Below are 27,776 nucleotides of genomic sequence, written 5' to 3'. Positions count from 1 at the left end.
CAAGATAAATCAAAGCAGTATATTTTATGGGGAAACAAAAAGTAATAGTAGATGTAAATTTTGGCTGCTGACTTTTTGAAGGAAGTCCAAACAGGGCCTGTGAAACAGGCCTAGCACTTTGTGGGTCTCTAGAATAAAACCAACAGAGTACATGAAAATAATAACTTTTCATAAGGGTGTTAATGGCTCTGAATTAACGAGCAATTATTAATTACAACGAAAATAATCTGAGCAATACTGGAAATGTATTAGAAATACATAACGTAATATATAGGATGTTGAATAGGCTCTTTCATGGTGTAGCATTCTTTTCCTCACTGACTTGAAGAGCTGATTATTGTAAACGCATCTATTTTGCAATAGTAATGTAAAAATTTGCTCTTCTGCTTAAAAACTTTTTTTGGTAAATTCATTTAACATTTACGGGGGATGCCAAATTAATTACACTGTGTTTTTTTTTTTATTTTATTTTCATTTTATTTCAGTCTTCTATTAGTATTTGCTGCATTTTTAATTCCTTTGCAGAACACGCGAGATTCCCAATGCTGTCCATTATTTCCATGAAAACCCTAACTTGGTTGCAATTAATCAGCTATAATATGTCTTCCAGGCTACCTGCTGAGGAAGGCAGGCCAGAGAACAGAGTAAGAGCTGAAGCTGGAAAGCCGTTCTGCTGCTTGCCCCAATTCAGGATGCAAACTTCAAGTCTGCTGCTGCATTTGTAGATAGAGACAGCTTGTGGAAAGCTACACATCTTTCTTTTCATCTCCTGTTGAAACTTAACTTTGCTGGTTGTAGCTTATGTGCAAGTCATTCCAGTCTGTCTACTCAAGCATCTCTTTCCTTTACAGCTTTGAAATCAGCCGCAGCTTCCTCACCTACTCCCTGCCTGGAAGACACCTTCCCAGCAGCAGCAGTCTCCTGCCAGGACCTGCTGCACAGGGAAGAGCAAAGGTTCCCTCTTGCTGCTAGTGCTTCACTCTTTTTTTTTTTTTTTTTTTTCCTTCTTCTCTTTCTCTGCTTTCTCCCCAAGTTTAAGCTCTGAGCAGTTATGCAGCTCTGAACTACAGTATTTCTATTATGAATAGGAATGTCTACAAGCAGTTTTGCTCCAGCACAGGTGAGACCTAAGGGAAAAAAAGATGAGAATATTCTGTCATCAGTGGAACAAGTCTGAGAACTTTTTGAGCTGTACCTCCACATGTCTGCTCTGCTATCTGCAGCATTTACGTGCGGCATGGGGTAGTGTGACAATGTATGTTCCTTTTCTTTTTTCTTTCAGTTCTACTACAGTCTTCCTGAATAGAGATTCCAACAGAAACTATATAAGGGATGAATGTCTCAGAGAGATTCATATTGTACTGGGAAAGAACAGATATAAGCAGGCCCTGTGGATCTCCACTAAATATCAAATATAGGGAGATTTCTCCATATTCCAAAACATTCGACTTCATGCATGATTCTGATTTTTTATATATATATAAGATAGTAATTGCGTGGTGGGATTTCCATTTCCTCTTTCATGAGGGTATTTCCACAGCTTTCAAACCCTCATTAAACAGCTGTCTGTTCTTGGTACCAATGTTCAAAACATATGTTCAGAGCTATTAAGACGTAATTGCTGTAGTAAAAGCTTGCAATTTTTTTTTACACAACTCCTGTAAGTTACTGTGAGACTGGAAGTTCATTGTTTAATGCTCTGGCAACCAAAGGGAGTATCTTACAGCATTTTTAAACCTTCATGTTCACTTATTTAACAACACTATGGACTTTTTTAGCAATACTCTTTAAGTATGTTTGAGATTTTAGGTATATAATAAACTGAAACGAATCCCTTCACTGATGTTTGTATATATTTCAGTATTTTGGAAAACCAGTAACCAAAAATACCTGCAGTATAACACCTAAATATTTTTTCAGTCTTGAGAGTCTGTAATGTACTGAGAGCCTACACTGAACTTAAAACTATTGTCAAAGGAAAATTATATTTCACAAGTAAGAGGATTTTTTATCCTCTTTTCTTTTTTTTTCTTTTTTTTATTTTCTTTTTTTTAAAATTATTTTTTTTCTTTCTCTTTCTCTCTTTCTTTTTCTTGTTCTGCTATAGAAGTTTTCAGTTTCAGTATCTCAGAATCTTTTTTTTTTTTTTTTTTTTTCAGGTTTCTGTCTCAGTAGGTGGGGCATTTCCAACAAGATAACCAAAAGAAAGAATAGTAGGAAATCTTAATCAATTTAATTCTACTATTTTTATACTAATGAACTGCCTGGAATGACAGAGCAGGAACTCAGCAGGAAAAGAACAATAGCATGTTTACACAGTACCGGTGAGTAATATAGGTCTAAATTTGGGAAGGATTTGGAAGCAAGAAGTTTGAGAATTCAGCTAGTATTGGAAGTTATAAGAAATGTAAAAAACTTAAATGACTGCAAATATTATGCTACAAAATAGTTCATAGTTATTTTATGAGTTTTAGCTACTGGAGGACTTGCAGGCTACATTCAATGCCAGCTTGGACCATTAGTGGCTTCTGAAAAAGTAAACAGCTGAGTGGTCTTGCTATCTCTAGGTACAAGTGAGGAAGTCTTCACAAAGGAGTAAGATTAGCTGTAATTCACAATGTTGGAAGCTGACTTGGTAAGGCACATTGGAAAAGAACCAACCACATTTAACCTGTGATCTTGAAAGGACTGGAAGAAGGCATAAGAACACTTATGGTGACAGAAAATGAGAACCGTCAGTGTAGAACAGAGTCTTTAAAGAAAAGAACAGTTTTTGAAGTTATCCTCTGCAGAGCTGAGAAGAGAAAATAAATATGCAAAGGGAAACTGGATGTGCTAAGACTAGTACATAAAGTTGCAGATGGTTTTATAATTAAGGAGAAAGTCAAACTGAAATCCTGAAAGTGAGATGAAGAATCTAAGTTTGATGAAGAGCAAGAAGAGATTTAAAGTAACTCTTAACTTACTCAGAAAGGAAAAGAAATTTAAAGAGGAGAGCCAGGGTACCTATTGAGACACTTGTGCAAGAAATGTTTAGAAGTTTCATATGCCCAATGTGAATTTAAATGCTAGCACTTCCAAATGTTTTATCAAAAGAGAATAGCCAATTGGGCTATTGCTGGGACACTTACGTGCTCTGAATCTTTTGAGATGTCCAGAGCGCACAGTTCTGTATGCCTGTTGTAAGTAAATCTTTTTCAGGTTACAGGTAATATAATATTATCTGATATTAAACAAGCTCAGTTGCACTCATTTTTTCCATTTTAACTCCCTACAATAACTGTTACGTCACACTACATGTCCCAGTGGTAGGAATTGCTGTTGAATCTAAATTATGCGTGAGGTTTCTTTCCATAGTTCAAATGTTTTTTCATTGATGAGCTTTCTTAATAGATTCTTCTTGGTCAAAATTAAGACATTCCTATAGGAGACAGGAAGAACCCATACAGTGAGCCTGCAACAGACACTGCTGACTGCCTGACATCTGGCGTCTGGATTCTCCGCAAGTGCTGGACCATCATATTCTGTTATCTGTAAGCTGCTCCTCATGCAGGCTTCGCTGATCTCAGATTTATCATTGTGCTTTGTAAGGTGGACTGACACACAGCAAGTTCTTCAGCAGGTCCATTTATAAAAAGGAAAAGAGCTTTCAGTGTTTTCTTGGTGTAGATGAAAGACTGCAAGTGTCCTGTTCTGGAGATTAAAATCTCAATACATGCTTGGAGGTGTTATTTCCCTTGAATTCTCTGGAACTTAAATGCATTTAGTACAGAAAAAAATGCGTACTTCTGGCAAGAGAAACTGCAGTGATCTGGCTTTTGCCTGATGTTCTTTCCTTGTAGAAGTGGGTATGTTCGTTGGAAATTAAACAAATGGGTGTCACTTCCCATGCAAAAACCATCCAAAAGCTGGATACAGCCTGAATCTGTTTTTTCACTTGCTTGGTTATGACGACTTCTCTTTTTCCTCTGAAATCTCAAATTATTTCCTCATAATCACCATGATGTTACTGCAGTTCCCATTAGCGTCAGGATTTAAGAATTTTCCTTTTCCTTTCAGCTTATTCAGACGGTAGTAGATGTACTGCTTTGAATATATGTGGCTTTATTTTGCCTACACCCACATAGTTGATGTTGGTTACCAAACCATGGACAAAAACTGCCACAGATTAATTTATTATTATTATTTATTTATTTATTTATTTATTTATTTATTTCCCACCCAATTCTTTGGAACATCTGAACTCTACTAACTTCTAATACCTAATTTATGCGCCTGAGTTTTCAGTGTGATAAGCATTTCTTACTACTTTAATTATTTCAAAGATAGTTCGAATTAACTTTAATTTTGGTTAAATGAGGCAAGGTTTGGGTAAAAAGATTATTCCTTGTTTTCCAACTCCCCATTCATTCCTACAGTCAATCTGTCTTCTACAGTAAAGGAATTGACAGTTTCTTTGAAAAAGTTATGTGCGAGTGTAAGTAATCTTTAATTCTCTCCTTTTCCTATTTTATAATGTGGATTTGCAACCTTAATGGCCTTTTTAACATAATGTCCTTGAAAGTAATTTTTAGATTGCAGAAATTCCTTCGTGTTGTATCGTTCTGACATAGACTGTGGAAAAGCCTTATGCTTACAGCCCCACTAGATGCAGCTGGGTTGTTGAACTATGATGTATATTTATTTAGGACTATCCTGAGTATGTGCAAACAAGAGCTAAACATTTTGTTGTTGTTGTTCTGAAGGGATTGTATATGTTTGGTCACATCATACACAGCAGTTATGAGGAGATAATAGCTCGATTTGGAAATAGCTGAGCTTTTTGGTATAAAAAAAAAAGTTTTAAATATAGGTTAAAATTTACAGACTTGCAAGTGTTTTAAGGAACATCTTAAAATGAGTAGCGTGAACAACTATTTTTGGACGGAGGATATTAGAAATTATATTGTAAGAACAGCGTACATACCATGAAGCCTGCCGGGGGCTTTGCTATAACCAGTCTGTTTTGTATGGAGGTTGCTGAAATACCAGTAATGTGTTTTAAACTCTAATACAAACAAGAACCCAAAACTGTGTTTTCAGCTATATTTGCAAAATAGCTATGTATACAAGCATTCGTATGCATAGAGAACAATCATGACTCAAAGCTTAACAGACTGAAACCTTTTATAAAATATCAAATATGATGTTGACAATTTTCAGATTTTACCCAGGAAATGATTCTTTAATGACCCTTAAGAAAGCTGGTAGTGCTGAAACCATGCACAGTTCACTGGATTTATTAAGCGGTGCAGATGCAGTAATTCCTATCGGTCAGTTTTTACTCAGGTACTGTAAAGACAGTGAATATGGACTGGTGAGGGTTTGTATGTCAAGATCAAAATTTATTTATTTATTTGTTTTCAGGTTGTCTTTGAAGTGCAATAAAGTAGCATAGGTCTAACGAGATTTCATGCTATTGCAGCCTGTAATTTGAAAACCATTGCGTGAGAAATTTGAAAAGAAACATAGAAATGAAACTGAAAAATTATAGAGCTTTAAAAGTATTGAGAGCAATTATTATAAACTTATTTATTTTACCTAAATAAATTTCTGAGATTATTAAAATGTGCCCTGAGAGCTTAGACATAACTCGGGAAGGGCAGTACTTCCTAAATACTTTGGAAAACTGTCTGCTCTCTAGGTTTCGTAAAAGCCTGACTCATTCTCTTTTTATCAGAGAGAGAAAATGGACTAAAACAGGAGATGTACTTTGGAAGGGACCATGAGACAGATTTTGTTTTATTAAGTCATGTCAATACAGAATTTGACTATGTAATTATTTTTTTTTGGTTGTTTCTACATATAGCTATTGATGTGGGAGTTTCTATGAAAGTGTTTTGATCAATAGTCATCTTCACTAGAACAAGTTTGGAAGTACAAAGCATTTCCATTTTTATTACCTGTATTTGATCCATGACTAATTGCTTTTATCCTGTGAGGTTGTGTTTCTGTAAATGTATCTGTATGGTCTTAATGAGCACATTGAAAGTCTGCAGCTAACCCTACAGCTGAATGAACAAACTCATCACTAACTAGGAACTGAGTTCAATTTAGTGATGCATTTTTCTTTTTTTGTGTGTGTATTTTTTAAGGATTTTAATTATGGTTATAGCACCTCAGAATATGAAGTACCTCACAGTGAGAATGAGAAGACAGGTCCTTAATTTGGGTAAGTTCATATCAGGTTCTGATCTGGCATGTACTCGATGGTCAGTTTGCACATAATTCACAGCTGTATGAAAGCTTAATCTCAATGATTGAAAAGATTTACGAACAGGGCATAGGGGCTGTAATAAAGTGAACTGCATGAAGGTAAGGCCTTTTTAGCATTGGTAGCTGAAGTTGTGAAAAACTAGGAAACTGGTTCAAGGTGGGGACTCCTACTGCATCTGCTGTTCTTTAACAAAATTTTCTAAAACACCTATGTTTCTGTAAGTGTCATATGGATGTTTGGAGTTCTTTATTTTTCTCCCCTTTGCTTCCACAATATTTTAAACTTCTGCTGATGTCATCATCAAACTGGCTCTTAACTATTTTTCAAAGAGATACCGAAACGTAACAAAAATTTGGAAATTACATTTAGCAAACTTTGGAAAAAAGGTTGCATAGCAGAAGGAGGAATTTTGTTGCACTTCTATCACAGAGTCAATTTTTAGTACAGCCAGTACAAGGCAAGACTGACTTAAGAAAGAGATTAAAAATTTTTGGTCCTAAAAGCCGTAATGAAACCCAAGTCTACAATGGCTCTGCATCTGGGAACTGGCTGTATGTTAGGTTTATGTATATCCATACCCCATAATTGCAAAGGAATGCAGAAACAGTCTCATTGTGAAAGTAGCTTTGCAGTAAGTTGACTTGCCCCTAAATGTAACACTCTTCTCTCCTAATTAAAGAAATTCTTAGAAAGTGCTCCATTCCACATGCAATGGCCTAGTATGACATTGAAAACTGTAAGGTCTTGCAACTTACATAAATGTTACCTTTTTTTTTTTTTTTTTTCTTTTTAATGTGTAACACATGTCCTATATATTTTACTAAAACCTGTCTTTCTCATCGTGTTTTATATGAAACAGCTCAACATGAATTGCCTAGAATTCGTCTAGGGACACAGAATAAGTTACATTGCATGTACTTACAGCTCTCCCAAGTATTGCTCTCCATACCAGAGGAAAATGCCATTTTCCACTACTGTTGCTCCAATTGTATTAGGCCTGGAAGATTTTTGTTCAATAAGGGATGCACAGTAGGGTTGACTAGAGTGGCATCATTTGTGAACGAGGAGAACAAACTGTAGCAGCCTAATGCTGCATAGTAGTAGTTAGTTTCTAATGGTCCTAACAAAATTTCTTCTTTTGAAAGACATTTTAAATCTTATTTAGTTGGGTTTTATTATTTCAAATAAAATGTCTTACCTCCCAGTTCTCCCTAAATGGCTGCATATAAAAAATATTGGAGGGAAAGTTCCAGTGACCTATTGCATTGTTCTAACATTATTTTTCCGAGCAAAGGCTGCTTGTCTTGGCAATCATTCACAATTTTGAAGTCCTTCCAAAGGAAGATAAGGCTTCATCCTCTTTGAATTGGTCCAAAAAAATCAAAATTCAATGACTAGTGCTAATCCTTGCCAATAACTTTCTGAAGTTATTGCAAATAAATAACTTGCACTGTCTGATCAGTGGCAAGATTTGCAGGGCCAATGTGAAGAAAATCTCATGAATGTTTGTATAGCCAAATCACTCTGGTCACATATTTCTCTTTAGAGAAGCAAAGACAAAAATGGTAGTATGACTCAGTTCTCATTCAGGCATATGATAAAGGCAATTATCTCCATTATTTTTCTTACTGATTACTATGTTATTAACTCTGATGCTCTGCTACGTAACTACTTGATGGGCGTTTATGAAAATGTGACGAGAATGTGAACTCACAAAATGAATAATGATAATATAAGGAATAGAATGTATTACACAGGAAGAAAAAAAAAAGGATGTTGAAGGTAATTGTGTACCTACCTCAGAGACACAAATTGTGGTTCTGCAGGTGAACACACAACAGTTAGGTCAAAATCAAAACAAGTTATGCATGACTTTTTGTAACTGAAAATTATTTCAAAATTTTTTGAAGAAAACTAAAATTGAGACTGAGTTGCCTATTTGCTTGTATATGGAGTTTACTTACCCTGTTGTAATGGATACAGTTCTGAAGACTGACATAATTCAACTTGTACGTATGTTGTTTCAGCATTTTAGATGTCTAGAAGGATTGCAATAAGACTTGGAATGTTGTGTTGCTCTCCTTTCCCTTTAATATTTCAGTTATGTCTTTAACTTTCCTGTGTAGTTCATTCACAGTGAGTATTTTCCATCACAGCTTGAATAGAGGCGCACATTTCCACCGAGCTCATAAAAGTCACATAGGATTTTCCATTGGAAGCCGCAGTGCACGGGCTGCACTTGGAAACAGAGGTACAACCTGGTGATACTGACATTCACCAGTAAAGTGAGAAAAATGTTTATAAATGATCTTACAGGTCAGTAACTCTGAGATAATTTCAAATATAAGTTTCTTGTTTTATGAAGGGTTGCACCAAGAAGTTCATTGTCGTAGTGAATTGAGTTTCTCATTTTCCTGTATAATCTCTAAATACTGAAAAGATAAATGCAGATATAGCACTACCTGTAGCACTAGGAAACAAATTATTTATATTTTATGTAGATTTACTAAAAGATAATTTATAAGAGGCATTTTTGGTAGAAATTTGCAGTATGGACGTAAATCAATGAGTAAAATCTTACTACAAAAGCAATGATAATACAAGAAGATAAATGTATATTCTTCTGTATATTGTTTTTTAGTATGTATGTCAATAATAATTTTCTATGTCAGTATATCTGTATATATCTAACAAAATGCAGAAGAATTTTAAAATATTAGTACAGGCCATAAAGTTTTGTATTGTAAGGAGTTTTAAACTGTAACTGGGAAAGAATATAATTTCCAAGGAACATAACAGGATTGGATCAAACTGCAGGTATAAACACTTAAATCTAAGGGTTTTTTTTTGCGGTGTAGGAGTCTGTATGGTCTATATGTGAACCCTCATAGTTACTGAAATTTGGTAAAACTGGTCTAAATCCTACAGCTAAATGGAATGTATGTAAACCTTAGGATTTTTTTTCCCCTTTCTTTCTGCCTTTCTAGAACTTGATTAAAGGTGAAATATTAATCTCACAACCTAAACACAGGCAAATCCAACATTATGAATATCACAGCATAGATGGAAAGAGGAAGATTAATTTTCTTATCTGAAGAGTAGCATGCATTGTGCCTTGATAAATGAGCATTCATCTCATTTCCAGTCAAGGGCTTTGCATTTCCTTGAATTAAATAGCCTTTGATTTCAGGTAATGATACTCTCTGATTACATGATACATTTTAGTTGGGAAACCTTCAGGAAGCTTCTTGTTGTTTTCCAAAGATAAAATGCTAGATCCTTTCACAAATTTATGTGCTCCAACATACTTGCACTTTTCATGTATATTGTTCATTCCGCATGGGTTCTGAGTCTTTTTTTTTTCATTTTGTTTTTTTAATTGCTGAAGAAACAATATTTGCAATAAAATAAGACAACCCAAAGAAGGAAATCATATCTCTAGTAAGGGGGAATACAAGTCTGTTCAAATAAGGAAATTACTTAAAGAACTGCATGATAAACTTGGCCTGTTACGTGCAGTCCTCATCTTCCACTGAAGTGTGCGCTGTATGATTAGACAGTGGACCAATGAATGGTAAATGCTGCTGATGTGGCGAACAATCTGTTTCTCGGGCAATTTTGCCAGAGTACTGTATAGTCTTGCACTTCTGGCCTGAGAGCTATGGGTCTCTCTGTCCAGGTGGCCAACTTTGTCAGGGCAATAAATTGATGTTCTTCTCTGTCCCAGAGGAAGTGTGGAGGAGGGAAAATGGTCTTCCTTCCAAAGGATATTTTCCTTTGCCATAGTGATAGAAAAAGCTGATGAATAAATCAACCAGGAAAAAAAAAAGGGTCAGAAAACTCATGGCAAAGGAAAAAACAATGAGAATATTGTATATGTCAGGAATCTGGTTGCCATTTCATAAACAAACTTCTTCCTATTTTTGTGTATTTTACTTGGATATCCTGTTTCTTTCTTTATCCACAGTGTGACATTTGGATTTCAAAAAGGACTGAATCCATAGAAAGGTTTCGCATGTGATACATTTGGAGAAGGTGGAGTTTTTTCTACTAAAATTCAGAAATGTTTGAAAAGTAATAATAGATGTTACTGAAATGGTAAATGCTATTTTTTCTCTCAAGAAAGAATGGAAAGAGATGCATCGGGAAAAAAAAAACAAAAAAACTGGTTCTTACAATGTATTAGGGAGTTACTATTTCCTTCTTGTATTTTGAAATCAATTTTAACATGCATTTCCACATTGAGTTGCAAAGCCAGCTTTCACTTTTGGGGTAATTATGTTATTTTTGACAAATTTTGCAAACTTTTGTACCACAACAAAGACTGCCTTCTAAAGTGCAGCTGTGCTTCATACTTGAGCCTTGCGCTGAGTTGCCTATCATAGCAGAAAGTTCCCGGTAAAGTACTTATGAATCTTGTTCCTCCCGACTTCAGTTAAACCGATTCTGGGCAGTGAAATTGCACAGTTTTTTAGACTTTCCAGTTTCTAGTGGTAGTAAATAAGATACTCTCAATTTTAAGAAATCAGTTAGTAAGACATTATAGAGCGGAAGGGGACAATGCAAAGTCTAGTAGTTTCTCTAGAAAATTCTTTATTTGAGTCCATTGGATTTTAGATTAGGTCAGAATGAAGACGCAAGTAAGAAGGTGATGAGCTTAACTTTGGGAAAACTTACCTTCAGAGGTGGATGGCAACAGGCAGCTTTATAGCAGCACGTAGTGCAAAGTCAGCAGGTGGTGAGGCTGCTACCCAGAAGCAGCAGCAGCTTCTTTGAAGTTGGAAGACAGCAACAGATGTTTTTCAAAGCAAAAGTTTGGCAGTCTGTGTGCAAAATTGAGATGCTCAGAAGAGGTCATTTGATGAAGCTTAGTAGCATCCAAAATTCAGCAATGATTGAGACTGTTCTGTAGTTGCATGGAGAATAAAAGAGTCAAATAAAAGAGTCAATAGGGTCCATTTCCAGATTTCTTAGACATTTATCAAATTTGTTTCTATGTGTTCATAGGATTTTATTATATTGAATTATACTCCCAAAACTGCATACTAGAGGAACAGAAACCATCTCTCTGAGTCCTTATGTAATCAAATGTATCACTTGTGATTCCTCTGTTCTTAGGCTTTTGCCATTTCATCTGCTTTTGGCCGGTGTCAGAAGGAGATTTTTATCAAATACATGAACACTTGCAGTGGATCAGTCAAAATTGTATCTAGACAAAATCCTAAATTTGATAAAAACTCAGTGGTGTGTCAAGGTCTGGATAATGTCATCTCTGTCTTCCCTATAAAAATACACTGAAGAGTACATTCAAACAAGATTTGAATTCCTGAAATATTGAAAATGGGGGAGGGGGATTGAGATCTTGTGTACCAACTATCCCCTGCCTACTCTTCATGATTGTTCATAGGTATCGAGGAATATTGAATTAAGTGGAAAAATCCTCTTTGTCTTACAAAAGCATATATCTTAGGTCAAACATTTTGAAGTAAGGTTACATTTCTAGTATATTTGGAACTGTGTAATACAAAAGACAAACAGTATCAGTAGAATTTATAGATGGAAAATGTTCCTTTTTATGTAAGGAGGGAAAAACCCTAAATGTGTCATGTTTCAGAATATGAGAATAGGAGACTAAGAATATTCTCTATAACGTCTTCTTCTATCTGAAATGTACGTGGTAGCACCATTTGCCCTTCCATTTGAACTACTTGAGAAGATAAAACATTTTTCCTAAAATCCGTGAGATTCTGAGACTAATGATATTTCAAGTAAAGCCTTTTCCTGATTATCCAATCCCTGTTGCACATTTTTTCCTCTCCCCATTTTTCATAAGTATATATATAATTATATCATATTATATCAAATTATCTTATACATGATTATTATATTATATTATTATATATTGTAATTATAGTGTAAAAGTTATATAGTGTATATATATAGTGTATAGTGTATATAGTGTAAAAGTTATTATAGTGCCAGAAAGCTGGCATTTGTTGGGAAATATTTTAAGTTCTTGAGTAAAAAGATCTTATGGTACTTGTAAGAATTTATTTTACTGCTCTTTCAAATAGCCTCCTGTTGTGTGGATCCTGGAAATTTTATGAAGAAGTTAATGACAGTATCTGACATTCATGCTTGCTTTGAGTAGTAAATTTCTCAGAGAAGAGCCTGTGTAATTTATCTCTGTGTAAAGCACTGTTCTTCATTGTCAGGGTAGTAGATTGCATTCCTCTTTAACAGTGAGATTTTAAAGCTGCCTTGGGTTCCTGGGCACTTGTTCCATATTTGTTATGGAAGCACAAAGCTGCTCCCACTTTTACTGAACACTGCTGTGTATTGTAAACAGAGATGTGACAATGCAGGCTATCCTCGCTTTCATTCCAGGCTCTTGAAATGCCGTGCACTTGACAGAACTCTCTAAATAATCTAGGCATTTCTCTTTTGAAGGACAGCAAGCAATTAAAGCCCAGATAAAGCTGGAAGTTCTCTGTCACGTTTCAAGTCGGGATTCCATAGTTTACCACCCTCAGTGACCTTAAAGAGTAGCTATGAACCTGATATAGATTGGTTATAATGAGATTACCAAGAAATTACTGATGACTTATTGCTTGGTTTTATGTTCTATTTCTTCTAATTAGGTCCATCCAGGATTTCCAGTTACTCACAATGGTTTGTTTTATAGTGTATGTGCCAGAAAGTGCTATTTCCAGTCTATGTACTTTAGATTCGACCTGAAAAAATGTTCTTCCTTACATTAAATCTGCAAATCTTCTAGTCACCTTGCTTAATACATTTTATGAATTCCAGTTGGCAGGATAAAAGGAAATGTTTTTTTGTTTGTTTGTATGTTTGTTTGTTTCTAAAATTGTTAGTTATCCTAAATTACGTGCAAACTTTATTTTCTGAACTCATAAGCATGATCCATAGGCTGACCTTAGAGGTAGAATGAATGTCTCTTCATACCACAAAATTCAATATAGTCATGACACAAGACACCTGAGCAATGCACAAAAAAAAAAAAGCAGCTGGATTGTGGCATGACAGTGGGTAAATCAGTGTAATAAAATGTCAGCTAAAGGGTGATAGTTTTATATCAAATAATTGATATCAATAATACAGAACTAACAGAGTATTTATTTTCAGTGTAAGATAGTTGTGTTGTATTAATTAAAATAGTTTAGGAAACTAAGCATTATATAATTTGCTCAAAATCTTAATGAATTAACCCTTGAACTTGGCCCTGGAAATTCTTGTGCCCTGATGGTCTTACAAATAGCAAGTCACCTTGCTGCTTGATGTCTTGAATACAGGAAGACATTATATAGGTGTCTAATTTCAAGATCATGAGCCTACCAGAAGTTAAGAGGATTTGGTCCTCAATCCAGAAAGGGATTCAACACTGCGTATGTAACGTTTTGATGTCTTATCTTTTAGTAACTGGGCTGCATAGAAAAGTTTTATGTTTCCTATTAGGATACTCCAGCTTTCAACTGAAAGCCCTCACACTAGCTGCTTGGTTCTCTCTATCCCAGTCAGAAGTGTTTTTGTTTGTTTGTTTGTTTGTTTGAATCAGTTAGAGAACTTTTTCCAGAAAAACACATAGGTGGAGCATTTGTCTGGAGCTCAGCTATTGGGAGAGAGGTACTACTGTCTGTTCCTCATGCTGTAGAGTTGGTTATAGTCAGAAATGAAGTCAATGGAGACAAAACATATCCAACTAAAAAGGTTATTTGTTCCTAATGAAGCAGTATTCACATGCAATTCTGGGAAATTTCAGGAGGGATCCTTAGTTGAGAAGCATGGAAATGTCAGAAGTCAGACATTTCTCAAGGTAATTCAGCACAGAGCTTTATCCTGCCTGACAGCAGTTTCAAACGTGTGTCACATTTCTTGTCACCTCTCTTATCACTAAAGAGTAACGTGCTCTGTGATAGGTGACACAACCTTGAAAGTCATTCTTGCTCAGTTGCTCTTGCTCTATCTTGGGCAACAAGGATTTTGGCTTTGATGCTGCACCAAGTAATTGTCTTGAAAGGGGAAGTAAATCCCAGGAACTCCCAACTTTCTTACCCTTGCTTGTCTGGAAAAAAATCAAATGCTGGTGTTTTTTATGACTTTGCTAATCCGACATCAGCATATTCCTTCCATGAACGTGTTAATAAGCGAGTAGCTGGGATGATAGTTAACTCTGGGTGGTGGGGAAGAAAACAGTATAAGTCATAAAACAGCACGTTGTTGGTTTAGAATAGAGCACATTCAAGAACAAAAAGAAAAGGTCCTTAATGGACTTGCAGCTGGCTTTAAGTGTCACTTTGTTAGTGTATGTACATACAGCCACATATTTTGCTGCTGCAGAATGCTCTCTCTTGGATGTTTGGCATTTTGGCTTGATGGAAGTGAAAATCTATTGGTTTCTCTGGTTTCTAATTGGAGGGTTGTTTACTATAGAACTTCCAGCCCACCTACAGAGACGGAGAAGTGGCAATATCGAGATCAAAAAAGACTTCCATATGTGCCAGTTAAAAAATAAATAAAATGAGCATTCCCCATAATCCTTTCCCATGTGGAAGGTTTGAAATGATGATGCTTGAATCATGCAATGTTAAGTCTTTGTGATACCTATATAATACTTCTATCTGTTAGTGACATGGTCCACTTTGGGACTACAAAGGTAACATTTATATAACACAGTGCTGCAAAAATAACATCTATACAGCTGAACACAGCTCTTCAGAGGAAAAACTATCATAAGAGAATAAATAATATAGACAAGTTTCAGGATAGATAATCAGTTAGTAGCGGTGCAGCTATCAGTTTTCTGTTCTAGGAGAGTCAGAGTTCTTCATTTGTTTCTGATGTGTCTATCTGGCGTCTGATCCACCTGGAATGATCTGATACAGAACTTGCTCTCATCATTACCCTTTTTCTTTCTGGCTGTGTAGGGACATACTTGCTCTCATGACTGAAGGACAGAAACGAGACGGGAAATAGGGAAGTGACTGATCTCCATTTTCCCATAGTCCAGTATCTGCAGGTGCCTTGGAGAGGAGCTGCTGGCAATTAATAATGGAGGTTGGTTGAAAGCGTTCCTCTAGCCTCTTCTTGATTGATTTAATCTAATGATGTGAAATGCTGGCCCTAACAATGTACACAACAGATTCACTGGTATTGGGATTTCACATGGGGTGTTGGGAGAATTAAGTAACTCAGCTGTATTCATTAAATGTTTTGGTTTACTTTATCTTACCATATCCCAGGTCCTAGCAGCCAGTTTTACCCAAATTCCGCTTTATTTCTTTACTCTGACCATTTTGAATTAGTTTTGTCTAAAAAGTTGCAATTCCAGTGAGAACAAATGACTTGGATATATCTCGGTATATTTAGCTCAAAATAGGTCTGAGCTTCAACAGTCACAAAAACATTTTGAAAACTCCAAGGGTGTACTTGAATTTGGTTCTTGATATATGCTGGAGTGTTTTTCAAAGGGAAACTTTTTTTTTTTTTTTTAACATATGTCTTTATGAAGATGATTGGTGCTCAGCTACCCAAACTGATTAAGTTTTACTTGCAATACTTTGCTTAATACTTTAAGGAATGTGTGGGTTTAAAGGTTTGCCAACAGTTTCACTTCCAGCCCTGCTGGATCTAAAAAACTTTTTTTTTTTTTTTTTTTTTTTTTTTTTTTTTCAGAAATAAGATTTGGGATTTCCACAGCTAGATTTTTTGCCAGCAACAACTGAGTAAGATAAAAAGTAGGGACTTTTCTTTTTAGTAGCTGCTATTTATTTGATGATGAACTTTTTGTTTCTTCTGTGAAGTGAAACAGATAATGCCTCTGAATACAATAAGATATTCGCTATTTTGTAGTCTATGCGAATTATAACACACTTGTATTTTTATGTTAACTGATATTTTTTGTGTATTTTGGGTGACTTTAGTCGCTGTGCAGTTAAACTAACCAAACAGGAAGTGTCATAGCTGGTGAGCTGGTGCCTGAGACAGATAACAAAGGAAATAGATGCATATGTTTTAGTTGCTGTTGGTGGTTTTTAATATACAGTACTTCAGAAATTCCAGAAAAGGTAAAGAAGCAGATGATAAATCTTTAAGTTGTTTCTTTTTTACTTTTTTTCAATAGATGACAAGTTAGATGTGGAGTACAATTGTAAGGTGTGATGTGGGTTACAGGGTAAGGCGTTGGTGTTCTTTTTGTAACTAGGAACAAAGTTACAATTCCTGAAACGGGCACAATCCTTTAAATAGATCTCCAAGTAGATCCCATCCTTCTCATCCAGAGATGAAAATTATGGGGAGTCAGTGATGCTCTCCTCCCCATTCTGGGGTTATACAGAAGTTGTACTATTGCCAGGTGATAAGAAAGAAGGTGAAGGGAGTTAAGGAAAGCAAAGCGTCAGGAAAGTACTGGGAACCAAAAAGCCAGTAGGCACTGAGGAAGGAAAAATGGTATATAACCCATGTAACAGTCTATTGAGGTTACTGAGAACAGAGAGGCTGAGGCTACCATATCATTACCTGCTGTATAGGTCAGCAGTATTCATATGTGTCCTCCAGGTTCATGTTTTTTCAGTTACTTGATCAAGATACTGAAGATGCTTAGTAATAAATATGCTTGCATATGTTTCTGTGTTGGGGCCATATATAGAAGTAATTATTCCAACAGTATCTATTTTTTAGTAGAAATCCCGAACAGTGGCTCTAGATGCAGATATTGTGCTGAAACACTACGTAGTATTTTTATTAACTGGCACAGGAAACAGAAAGTGAAATCAGGCCTGTTTCCTTCTAACTTTTTTTTTTTTTTTTTTTTTTTAATCCCCTGTGCCAAAAGAGAAGGATTAACCCTCTTGGCTGTAAATCACAAAGTCAGTGGTGAAGGTTTTAGGAGACCAGATTCTGCATTACTCTTAGCCTTTCAGCTTTCCCCTAACAGCCTCCTTCACACTGTTCAGGACATCAGAAAGAGGGTTTGAAATGATGGATAATTAGCTTCCTGCATAATGCACATTTTGTTCATTATTTTATGTTAGTTCATTTAAGGCACCGAGAACTTGTGATCTCTCTTTGTCTAGAGGCAATTAAGTGAAGTTTGTTTCTAGCTATTTAACATGGTTGTAGAAGTATGAATTAAAGCAAATGCTTAGAAAAGTTCTGACGTGGCTTTCTTGTCCTACGTTCCAGAAGAAGTCATAAGTAAGTTTCGGTTTCCTGAAGGACATTTGTTTTTTCTGATGCCAGGCCAAAAATGATGTGTTCGGTAATTCCAAACTGCCTTCTAAAATGCACATTTGTTTTATCTTGGTTTGTCCACCAAAGCCTGAGAAAAGTCTCTTTTGATTACTAGATGTATTGGGAAAAAATGTATTTACATCCCAGTGCTTAATTCTTTCAATCTTTTGTGTCTTTAGTAATATTATTATTATTATTATTTTAATGCTGGTTACATTCCAGTGTTCATTATGCTCTGCGTGTGTCTGAATTTCTTCCAGTTGATCCTATAATGCTTGTGAATCTAGATGCATCCTCTGTTTTTTTTTATCACTGGCATCCTCCCCTGTGCCATTTGAAAAGCTAGATCATCTGAACCCTTGTCAACCCCTAAAACTTGTCAGCTGCTTTCTGTCTGTTTTCAGACAGAACAGCCAGTTCTGAAAATAAGCAAACTGAATATCCACTTTCCTATTTGCAGGTTGATTCTGAGGATAGCAGAGACAACAATAAAGTACATTTTAAGAAATTTCTGAATTTCTTGGCAGATCTAGAATCTGAATATGTGTCGGCTCATCTTGCTCTTACCTATTCTGTCTGATTAAATTTGATCACTCAGTATAGTAGTCCCTCTGGTAAGGATCCAACTCCAGTAAAGTTAATGGCAGCTCTCCAGTTTAATTTAGTGGGAGCCGTATCAGAGTTATTTCCTATTCAGAGTTATCTGATGAAGGGTTTGATTACAGTTTTTCCAGCATGCGGATATGGCCTTCTATGTTTATATCTTCTTGAGTCTAGAAACCCATTTCCCAGAAATAGGGAAATTTTGCCTTTTCTCCTTCAGCTTAGACTATGATTTATTTAAGCAATCAAAACCAAATTTTCATCTCTTATTTCTCTCTTGCTGTGATTAAAAAGTATTTATTTGCAACTTAAGTAGGAGAATACAGTTCCCACTTTTTTTTCTGTTCAGATTTTTGTTTACAGGATTGGATAAACAGTACTTCCCGAACAGTCCGTTCCTTGCATTTTCTGAGACTTAAGAGAATTTTTGTCTTCCTCCTCCTCCTCTAATAAAAATGCTGACTGTGATAATAAAATAACACATTATAGGAGAATCCACTGTGAGAGTTTTAGCTTTAGAGAGTTTTGTCTGGGCATTGCTAGCTGCTTCATATTTCCCTGTTTATTGTTTTCTAGGTAATTCTTGGGTTCTTTTGCTTATTGTTATTACCGAGTGTTGTTATTGCTATTAATTGTTACTGGTTTGAAGACATATTTTCTGACATTAAAATTTTAACTTCCCACAATCATTACATCCCATTTATATTTGAGTTCATGAAGAGTGTATAAAGGGGTAAAAAAAGTCTGATGCTTCTTACTTTGCCTCATGTAAGATCTTTGACAGAGTCATGAATGTAGGTATTACATCGTGCTTTGGTGTTTCTATAGAATCATAGAATGGCTCGGGTTGGAAGGGACCTTAAAGATCATCTAACGCCACCCCCCCTGCTGTAGGCAGAGATGCCACCCACTAGATCAGGTAGGCCAAGGCCCCATCCAGACTGGCCTTAAATGCCTCCAGGGACGGGGCATCCACAACTTCTCTTTGCAACATGTTCCAGAGCCTCACTACCCTTACAGTGAAGAATTTCTTCCTTCTTTATATCTAGTCTAAATCTATCTTCTTTAAGATTAAGACCATTCCCCCTTGTCCCTCATTATCTACCCAAGTAGCTTTTCCAGTCTGGCTATACCTTGACAAAGATATAAATGTGGTGGAAACTATAGTCAGAGAGAAATCGTTAAATCAATCTGAAGAAGACATGATACTTGTAGGCCAGCAGGAGCCTTACGTCTTCCTGTACTAATCTCACCTGAATATGAGATTTTAGAGCTAGCTTTAGGTTAATGACAATAAAATCTGCATGGCTCAAAATGTATTAGGTTGATGTAGGGCAAATATTTCAGCAATTAATTTTCTTTAGCATTGACAGCATTATTTCTTCAGCCTGCATTTTTCCAATTTATTACTCATTTGCTAAATAGCTGAATCTATGTCCCTTATACAGTATGCTTCATGATGACAATGTTTCGTAGACATCAAATAGTCAAATTTTTGCATACCAAGTGATTTGTCAGAAACATTTTAAAAACATGTATGTTTTACATAGAATTTCTTGCTGCTTTTGTTTAGTGATTCATGTTTGAACAATTTGAACTACCCAAGTTGCTGAGATTTGGAAACCTTTATCCATTCTTTGCACTCATAGCATTTCCTAATTTAGAATTAAATGCAGAAAATGTAATTTTATTTCATTCCTAATATTGTCTCTTTATTAGCCAGGAGTAGTAGTCCTCAGAAATAGTCTTTGTTCCCAGCTGCATTTGTATATCCATTGGACACCTAACACTGAAGATAGTCCTTGAGCTGTGTATTTTCAACTTCCGTACTTCAGTTATACATAAATGGGACATGAGAGACCTGAGAGGCATATCAGTAATGTAATACAGACCAGTAGCATCTTGAAAGAGGGACATTTTGGGGACATTGTTAAAGTAGAATTTAGAAAATGAGTTAATTCAGTTTGTCTGTACGCGATGATCTTAATTCAAGCTGAGCAAGTTAGATCTGCAGACTTCTGTTAGCTGGCTGACTTATTCATTTTTAGGGATCAAAAATACTTAGTAACATGAGTTGCATGACCTCTGGGAGCGGTAGGAATTTTCAAAAGAAATACTGAGCTACGTAAAATCATTCATCAAAGAACATTGTTTTCTCCAGTCGACTCAGTTTTGACTCTCAAGTTTTCTCCAATGACTCAGTCCAATAAAAATATTTGCTCTGAAAGCAAACCTGAATAATTTCTCCATCTCAGATATAGTTCCATTCTGTGGGTAATCTGTAATTACCCACATCCATTCATTTTATCAATTGTATACAGGATCAGATCTTGGCTTGTTTTTTAAAGTGTGCTAGGAACTTCATTCCAAGTGTTAGTATTTATTTTCCTGAGCTTTAAGTTCTGCATTTAAAAAAGCAGCAGAGGGCGCTGAGACCGCTGGCACAGCCCTGCATGGATCTCTTCCTCCCTACCCTGGATTTCCCCATCATGGGATTTCCCGCTCCGCTTCAAGAAGAGCCTTTATAAAGAGCTTGCTGCAGCTATTATCATAAACAGTTGCAGAGCAGCAGGCTCTCACTGTGCTTCTTCACAGGAAATAAAGCGAGGCTTTCAAACTCTTTTTTTTTTTTTTTTTTCTAATAACAGCAATTATAAATGTTAAAAAAGATGGGAGGAATAAACCAAGCTGTGCTAATTATTTTGTATGTGCTAATAACTGGTAAGTTGGGAAGGTTTGCTTTCTTTATTTGCTTTCAATTTTGTTAATTGTGAACTGACCTACAATTTACTGTTGTATTGTTATATCTCTGTTCGGTTTGCTTTTACATTCCAGTGAATGCAACTGTCAGTTAAGTAGTTCTTTCAAAATGTCAGTAAGTTTATTTTTGGCATTTATTTTGAACTCTTCTTTGCTCCATAATGACTCTTATTGAATTTGGCTAAAAGACAGTCTTGGAGATAACTGCAGTACATCACTGTATGTCTGGTTTTTACTGTCATCCCTGACAGTACCAGTCAAGCTTGGTACTAAATGCCCTGTTGAAAGCAATTCTGCAGTTGTCCTTGCTATCTTATTTACCATCCATCCCCACAAATGTTACTAAGGTTTAGAACTAGATCCACCTGGTAGGAAGGTTATATTGTACCAATGCATTTATTTTCATTGACCACATTGGTTTTATGCATTTTTTTATTCATCAGAACTATCTGTTAGGATCTTCTGAATCTGGGTTAACTGTGACGAAAATAGTGATTTTTATGGGGTATTTTGAAAATGTAAACTATTGTATCATCTGTTAGTTTAACCTCAACACAATTGTGAACTTGTAAAATAATGAGCTCATGTCACAGAAGAAGAGGGGAAATAAATGTTGAGAATGCTACTGAGTTTATGTATGTTCTTCCTATTGTAGTTAAAGCTTTTGAAATGGAGATTATACCTGCTAACAGAGTTGTTGTACAGATTGGAGAAATGCTCGTACTCACATGCAATACTACTGGCTGTGCATCACCAAGTTTTTCATGGAGAACTCAAATGGACCACCCCCTTGGAGGAACAGTGAACAACTACAGGACGTACTCTACCTTGACTATGAATCCAGTTACTGTTGAGAATTCTCATGATTATCTGTGTACTGTCTTCTGCAGTGCAAAAGAGAAAAAGGAGAAGAGTATCAAAGTTGAACTTTACTGTAAGTAAAAACTACTTTTACTTAGGTAGTACTCATTCATTAAAAAAAAAAAAAAAAAAAGGATGAATTTAGACATTGCAGTTGGTATTTAACTGGTAATGATAGAATAAGGAGTCTGATAAAGCTCAACATATGTTTCCTTGTAAAGATTCCTCTGTCTGTTCAGGATGTTCTCAGCCCCTTTCTGCTTAGCTTTCTATCACGAAGGTAGTATGTATTGGTCTTATTTATTCTTATTATTGGTAATACTTGAAAGCCAGAGCATAGACTCCCCAAAACATTTATAGTTCTGGACCAAAACAAAAAACAAAACAAGAAAAAAAAAAAAGTGTGGTTGAGATGGACATATATGGGGAACCTACAAGTGCAGAACACCTAATCAAAGTCTTTGCAGTTTGCAGAGGGATGATCCAGATGTCTAAACTTGTCAGATGCCTCTGTTTATCTAGGTAGCTATACCACTGCCTAGGTGCCTTGTTGGATTTTATGAAGTCATCTGTATATTTCAACAACTGTATAAATGCATTACCTGCTAGTGTGTAAACTGCTTATAAAAGACCTGTATGTTTTCAAGGTATGTTTTGTAATAGAGTTGATACAAGGTTGTGTTCTGAACACGTCTAAACTCAAGGTGCGTGATGTCTGGATCTTGCCCTTATGTTGACTCCAGGGCCAATCTCCAGTAGACTAAAGAAATGTATTTTGTTTGTACAGCTTTCCCCAGTGATCCTGTCATTGAAATCAGCACATCAGTAGTTGCTGGAGAACCAGCCACTGTCATCTGTAAAATTCCTGATGTGTATCCTTCTGATCACCTGGAAGTACTCTTAATGAAAGAGGGACATACTCTTCATGAGAAAAATTTCTTTGAAGACGACAGCACAAATACAGAAACAAAAACTGTGACATACTCGTTTAACCCCACAGCTGAAGATATTGGGAAAGAGATTACTTGCGTGGCCAAATTACCAATTGCTGACATGGACTTTGAGCCCAAAGAAAGAGTTACTTCTCTGAAACTGAATGCAAACTGTAAGTGTTTTTATATTGGGGTTTTCATACCAAATACTGTTTAAAGTTATGGTTCATGAAATAGATTTATGAAGTTTGTGCTATAAATCATTAATAACCTGCACTTCTTTGTATATATATAGTCTATTGTCTAGGATCTATGTTAAACTGTAGCAACTGTATTGCAAAAATACCAAAGCTAGGATATGCCATTTATTTCTTAAACGTTATCTCTGAGCACAGTCTTTTAACATCTTTGTGGAACTTTGATGGCTTCACATTTAAAGGTCCAGGGCATAGAAATTTAATGTTTTTATTCAGTAAGTAATGTTTTTATTCATTGAGAAGCTTGTGCATATTGCCTTAAGCACCTGCTGTTGTTCATGACAAAAGTTAATCTGTCCTGTGGTAACTTATCTGTCACTCTCATATCTTGGGCCCTGGTGCTCAGTCAGAAAGTTGAAGACCAGAAGAAAAATGACAGTATGCAGAAAAACATTATTTTTTAAATTGCCATGGTACATTTAGCAATTTCAGGATTATAGCCTTAAACAACAGGGAGACAAATTTAAGAGTAAACAAAAACCAAGATATAGGTACATACTGTGTTTAGCTTAGCTTTCAAAACTGCAGACTGAATGTCTTATCAAGCCTGGCAAAAGTGCTCCACTACATTAATGCTATCCACATTATTCATTTTTCCTTTGTAGTGTATGCAACGCACCTCTAGAGAAGCTACTGTTAAAGATATCATTCTTCAATAACATGCTGACGTTGTCTTTCTTCTGTTTTCTTCCAGTTGGTCCACAAAATACTATCATTACTGTATCTCCAAGCAACTTGCCAGTGGAAGGCAACCCTCTAAAACTCACTTGTGTGACTGAGAGTAATCCACCAGCACAAGTAGTTTGGAGAAAACATCTGGCTGATGGAAACACTGAGCATTTTATAGAAAACAATGTCCTTTCTATTCCTCATGCTCGTTTCACTGACTCAGGACTGTACATCTGTGAAGTAATTAATCTTGTAACTAATAAAACAGAAAAAGCAACAGTCAACATTGTGATACAAGGTACAAGTCTATTTGCATTTAATTTAGTAACCAGTCTATGTATTGGGTTGGAGGATGCTGAAACACTGATATATAGGAAATTAAGAAGCTTTCCTTATTATGTATTCAGGATTTAACTTACAATTTACTAATGTTCTTTATGGCTATGCTTTTCATTTCTATGCTTAATTTTCAGCTAATTCTCTAAGGCTGTACATACATACCTCTGTATGTTTACTGCAATGCAACACTCAAAGTGATAAAAGAATCTGAAGAACTGGTGTTTTGGGGGATACTTATTTCCCTGAAATGCTAGTGTCTGTAGCAATTTCACAGTGGCATCTCAGTCTCCTTTGGACAGGTGGTTTTAGTGATTAGTAAATTTAGTGGTCATTTAATAGTAAAACTACCGTGGACTATATTTTGTTGTTGTTGTTTTTCTAATCATTGTGCTGCTACTGTTTTAGTAGGGCCAAATGTTTCAGATGGAATCTGAGACCAAAACTAAAATGAGGAAATACTTGAGTGAGCAATTCTTGATTTCATAAAAACCTTCTCTATCTTTAGTACTACTTTTGCCTTATGCAGAATTAACATAACTCATGATATTTAAGTGGTTGAGAATAGATTGCAGACACATTCCACATTAAGTGTCACTTCACTTTTTCCATACTTATTTTCTGCTGCAGATTGGTAGTCTGTTCCATTTACAAATGTCACAGATGGAAGAAGGAGAATGCTTGCTGTAAGGCTCCATGCCTACACTGTCAGTGTCTACACTATTCCTTAAAATAATCTTGTGAGGAGGGTTACTCTCAGCAGAACGTTGTATGGAAACATTTTTTTCCTACTTGAACTGTTGTAGAAGACTCAATGCAGAGTTCTACAATATTTGGAGCACCTGCATGACAAGAAAAAATTGAAACAAAAGGTGGCCCCAATGCCACTGTCATTTAGGTGTCTTTAAATAACTAAGGGTGAAATCTGCCTTAGTACAGATAGCTTATATGAAGTTCTTCATGTCAGTTGAGTTTTCATCACTCCTTTTAAGTGGCAAACATGCATGAGACAAAGAACCTGTGCAGGGAAGTGCCTGTGTTTTCCACCAAATACTTTGGTATAGGATCCAGTTACCTGCATACAAAAGATTCAAAGAGAAAATACAAGCTAATTTTTTTCTGTGGATTAGACTACAGTGCACCTTTTGGCTTTCCTTTGAGCTACAACTTTGTATACTGTTCTTCCAACTGCCATTTAAGCTATGCCAAATGTTGACTCCTCATCCAATATGCAATGATTGCAGTTTCATTTCAGTAGTAAGTGGATTTCTCTACTTAAGCCCTGCTGCTGCTGTTCATTACATGGCAACGAAGTATTGTATAGGGGTTGTTCCTGGCACTAACCCATCTCTTTTCCTTATTCTCTACTTGTAGCGCCACCAAAAAATACAACACTTTCAATTTTCCCTTCAAGTGTGGTGAAGCAAGGAGAAAGTGTTACCATCTCTTGCACATCTGCAGATGTTCCAGCTGTTCAGATTACCCTGAGGAAGAAAATAGGTGATGTGATCACAACCCTTGAAACAGAAGATGGCAAATACACCATAGACAAGGCTCAGCTAAAGGATGCAGGAATATATGAATGCATATCCATTAACAAACTTGGAAAGCAGTCTCAGCACATAGTACTTGATGTCAAAGGTCAGTTAAAATAACTACTGTATACAGTTAATATTTGGTTTAGATGGATGGAAGAAGATGTCTTTAAAAAACTGAGATGAGTTGCACAGGTTCTTGACATAAGTGGTAGGGTATTAGTGGTGATGAAAACTTCTGTCCAGATTTGCAGAGCACAAAATATTTGCTTATTCAAAATATTTTGTATTTCCAGTTCCCCCCTGACTTTGAGAACAGGATTTAAAATTGTGGAAGCTGGTGAAAAGCTGTTATTTTAGGACTCTTTCCTTTGCCTTTTGTACTTCTTCTCTATTGAAAGAGGACCTCTGGATCTATTGGTCTGTGTCCTTTCATGAACTCGAATACACAGTGGATTTAAAACAAGAGAAGAAAAGGCTCCATATAATGTAAAGATACCCAGAATACCCCCATCAGAATGTTCATTCTGTCAACTGCTGTTGGATGCCGTATGTGTGGGACAGCCAGTGACAGAGCAGTGCCTGTCTAATATTATAAAGCTATGTTCTTGAAGATTGTAGTGAATTCATCAGCTGGATTAGTACTTGTCATATACAAGCTGCTGATACTTCATGAGTTTTGGTGTTTTTTTTCGCTTCTGTTTATTTCTAATTTTTACATTGTGTTTCTTTTCAGTTCCTCCTCAAAATATTACTGTATTAGTATACCCATCAGAAAATGTAAAAGAAGGAGAAAACATCACTATTACATGTAGCACATACAGTAACCCACCGTCACAGATGGTCCTGAAAAAAGTTCACCAAGAGAGAGAAATTATTCTGCCATCAGTGAATGGAACCTTTACACTCTACAATGTCACCAAAAAAGATACAGGCAAATATTTGCTTGATGTTTTCAATGAGGTTGGAAACAATATCAAAGTGATAGAGATAGCTGTTGTAGGTAGGTCAATGCATTACCTTAAACTTGTTTTGTTTGCACCTTCCAATGAATTTTTTGTCCAGGTGAGCAAAACTGGTTCACAGCTAGTTTTCACAGCTGTTATTTCACAAAAATACAGCAGTTAACATTAATTAATAAATGAAAAGAAATAACAGAACAGCTGGTGAGAACCTCTTTTCAGCATGGATGTTGTCTCTGCTGCCTGAGTTGGCACATTAGCTTTAAGAATAGGGCCAGTAAAAGGTGGATTCTGGCTCCATTTCTGTCCCCTGCATGAACAATACGTGACGTTCTTCTTGTATTCTTTATGAACTCCATGGTAATCTTTATTGTAGATTATATCAGATGGGTTTGAACATGCATAGCATACTGAAGACCAAGATACCTGCCAATAATTAAAGTAGTACTATGGAGTTACTAAAGAAAAAATAATAATAAGGAAAAGGTTTTGAAATGTGCTTTGTGCATGAAAACAGAAAATGTGTTCCAATGAAGGTCATTAATAGCTCTGCTTTTAGTTATACATGTATATCCATTTGATTCAGTTCTTACACAACTTTTTTTTTCCTTTTGTCTCCATTTTCAGGAAAATTGGAAAAAGGAAATCAAATGATGCCACTGATTATTGCATTCTCTTGCACAACAGCAATAGCGATACCTGTGGTTGCGATTTTGATCTACGTGTCAAGAAAAGCAAAGATAAATGGATCCTACAGTCTTGTCAAAGCACTGAGGCTGAAAGTGTGATTGTGTGAATATGCATCTACGTAGTTCATAATAAACAATGTTATTTATTGTTGTGACTGGCTCTACTCCTCTACATTTGATAACAAACAAGTGACTTAAGAACACTATCATGTGATAGTAAATGGAAATTTTTTCAAGTCTTGTTAAGTATTTCAGTATTTAAATGAAAGGGAAGGCTAGCATCCTGTCCTAGGAATAGATAAAACTTCCATGTCGAAGCAGGCTGAACAGAGTTCCTTGGAGAACTAGGTTTGTACATAGTGTATAAATTGTGTTATAAATATGTTCAACTGAATATCAGTTTGTAAAATTGCAGTCTCTGCAACTGTACATAATGTTGTTAATTCAGAAATACAGATCAGCATTACTTGAGCTGATCAGATGATGATATTTTATTTTGTATTATTCTACAGAGTGAATGTTTTTAATATAATCTTTCTGCTTGTGGTAATGTTTGGAAAATGTTCTCTTTTCACTTATTTTGCCATAAACTTTGTACCTCCAAAGAAGTTACACGATCACTGGGCTGTACACTTCTAATTATTTTAAATTAATTTACGGTCTGAA

General features: G+C 35.8%; 1 protein-coding gene and 1 long non-coding RNA gene across 7 annotated transcripts in view; one reads left to right on the top strand and one right to left on the bottom strand.

Moving 5' to 3' along the window:
- Positions 1–7,186, bottom strand: part of LOC118170711 — an 18,824-nt gene extending 11,638 nt beyond the window's left edge. Inside the window, exon 1 of the long non-coding RNA XR_004752846.1 lies at positions 7,175–7,186. This is a non-coding gene — a long non-coding RNA (uncharacterized LOC118170711). The remainder of the gene's footprint in view (positions 1–7,174) is intronic.
- Positions 2,173–27,776, top strand: VCAM1 (vascular cell adhesion molecule 1). 6 transcript variants are annotated; one of them, XM_035333192.1, is made up of 10 exons: positions 2,173–2,324; positions 3,416–3,533; positions 4,423–4,477; positions 6,135–6,211; positions 21,525–21,803; positions 22,518–22,835; positions 23,614–23,886; positions 25,299–25,565; positions 26,196–26,462; positions 27,049–27,776. In XM_035333192.1, exons 4-10 carry the CDS (start codon positions 6,145–6,147, stop codon positions 27,207–27,209), a joined length of 1,632 nt encoding a protein of 543 aa, XP_035189083.1. In that variant the 5' UTR covers positions 2,173–2,324; positions 3,416–3,533; positions 4,423–4,477; positions 6,135–6,144; the 3' UTR covers positions 27,210–27,776. The 6 variants fall into 6 exon arrangements, with proteins under 6 accessions (XP_035189083.1, XP_035189086.1, XP_035189088.1 ...); XM_035333195.1 differs by lacking the exons at positions 2,173–2,324; positions 3,416–3,533 and adding an exon at positions 15,202–15,331 and having other exon boundaries at positions 4,420–4,477; XM_035333196.1 differs by lacking the exons at positions 2,173–2,324; positions 3,416–3,533 and adding an exon at positions 15,202–15,331 and having other exon boundaries at positions 4,459–4,477; positions 6,155–6,211.

Source organism: Oxyura jamaicensis, chromosome 8, assembly GCF_011077185.1.
Source record: "Oxyura jamaicensis isolate SHBP4307 breed ruddy duck chromosome 8, BPBGC_Ojam_1.0, whole genome shotgun sequence".
In the NCBI taxonomy this organism is placed as follows: Eukaryota; Metazoa; Chordata; class Aves; order Anseriformes; family Anatidae; genus Oxyura; species Oxyura jamaicensis.
Note: the sequence above shows the minus strand (reverse complement) of the source record. Positions and strands in the feature narration are given on the sequence as shown.

Bases quoted from the DNA above. Each gene is read 5' to 3' on its own strand.
- VCAM1 (XM_035333192.1), top strand. From the start codon at position 6,145: ATGGTTATAGCACCTCAGAATATGAAGTACCTCACAGTGAGAATGAGA. The intron at 6,212-21,524 runs GTAAGTTCATAT...TTCCTATTGTAG, and splicing joins AAGACAGGTCCTTAATTTGG to TTAAAGCTTTTGAAATGGAG. The intron at 23,887-25,298 runs GTACAAGTCTAT...CTCTACTTGTAG, and splicing joins AGTCAACATTGTGATACAAG to CGCCACCAAAAAATACAACA.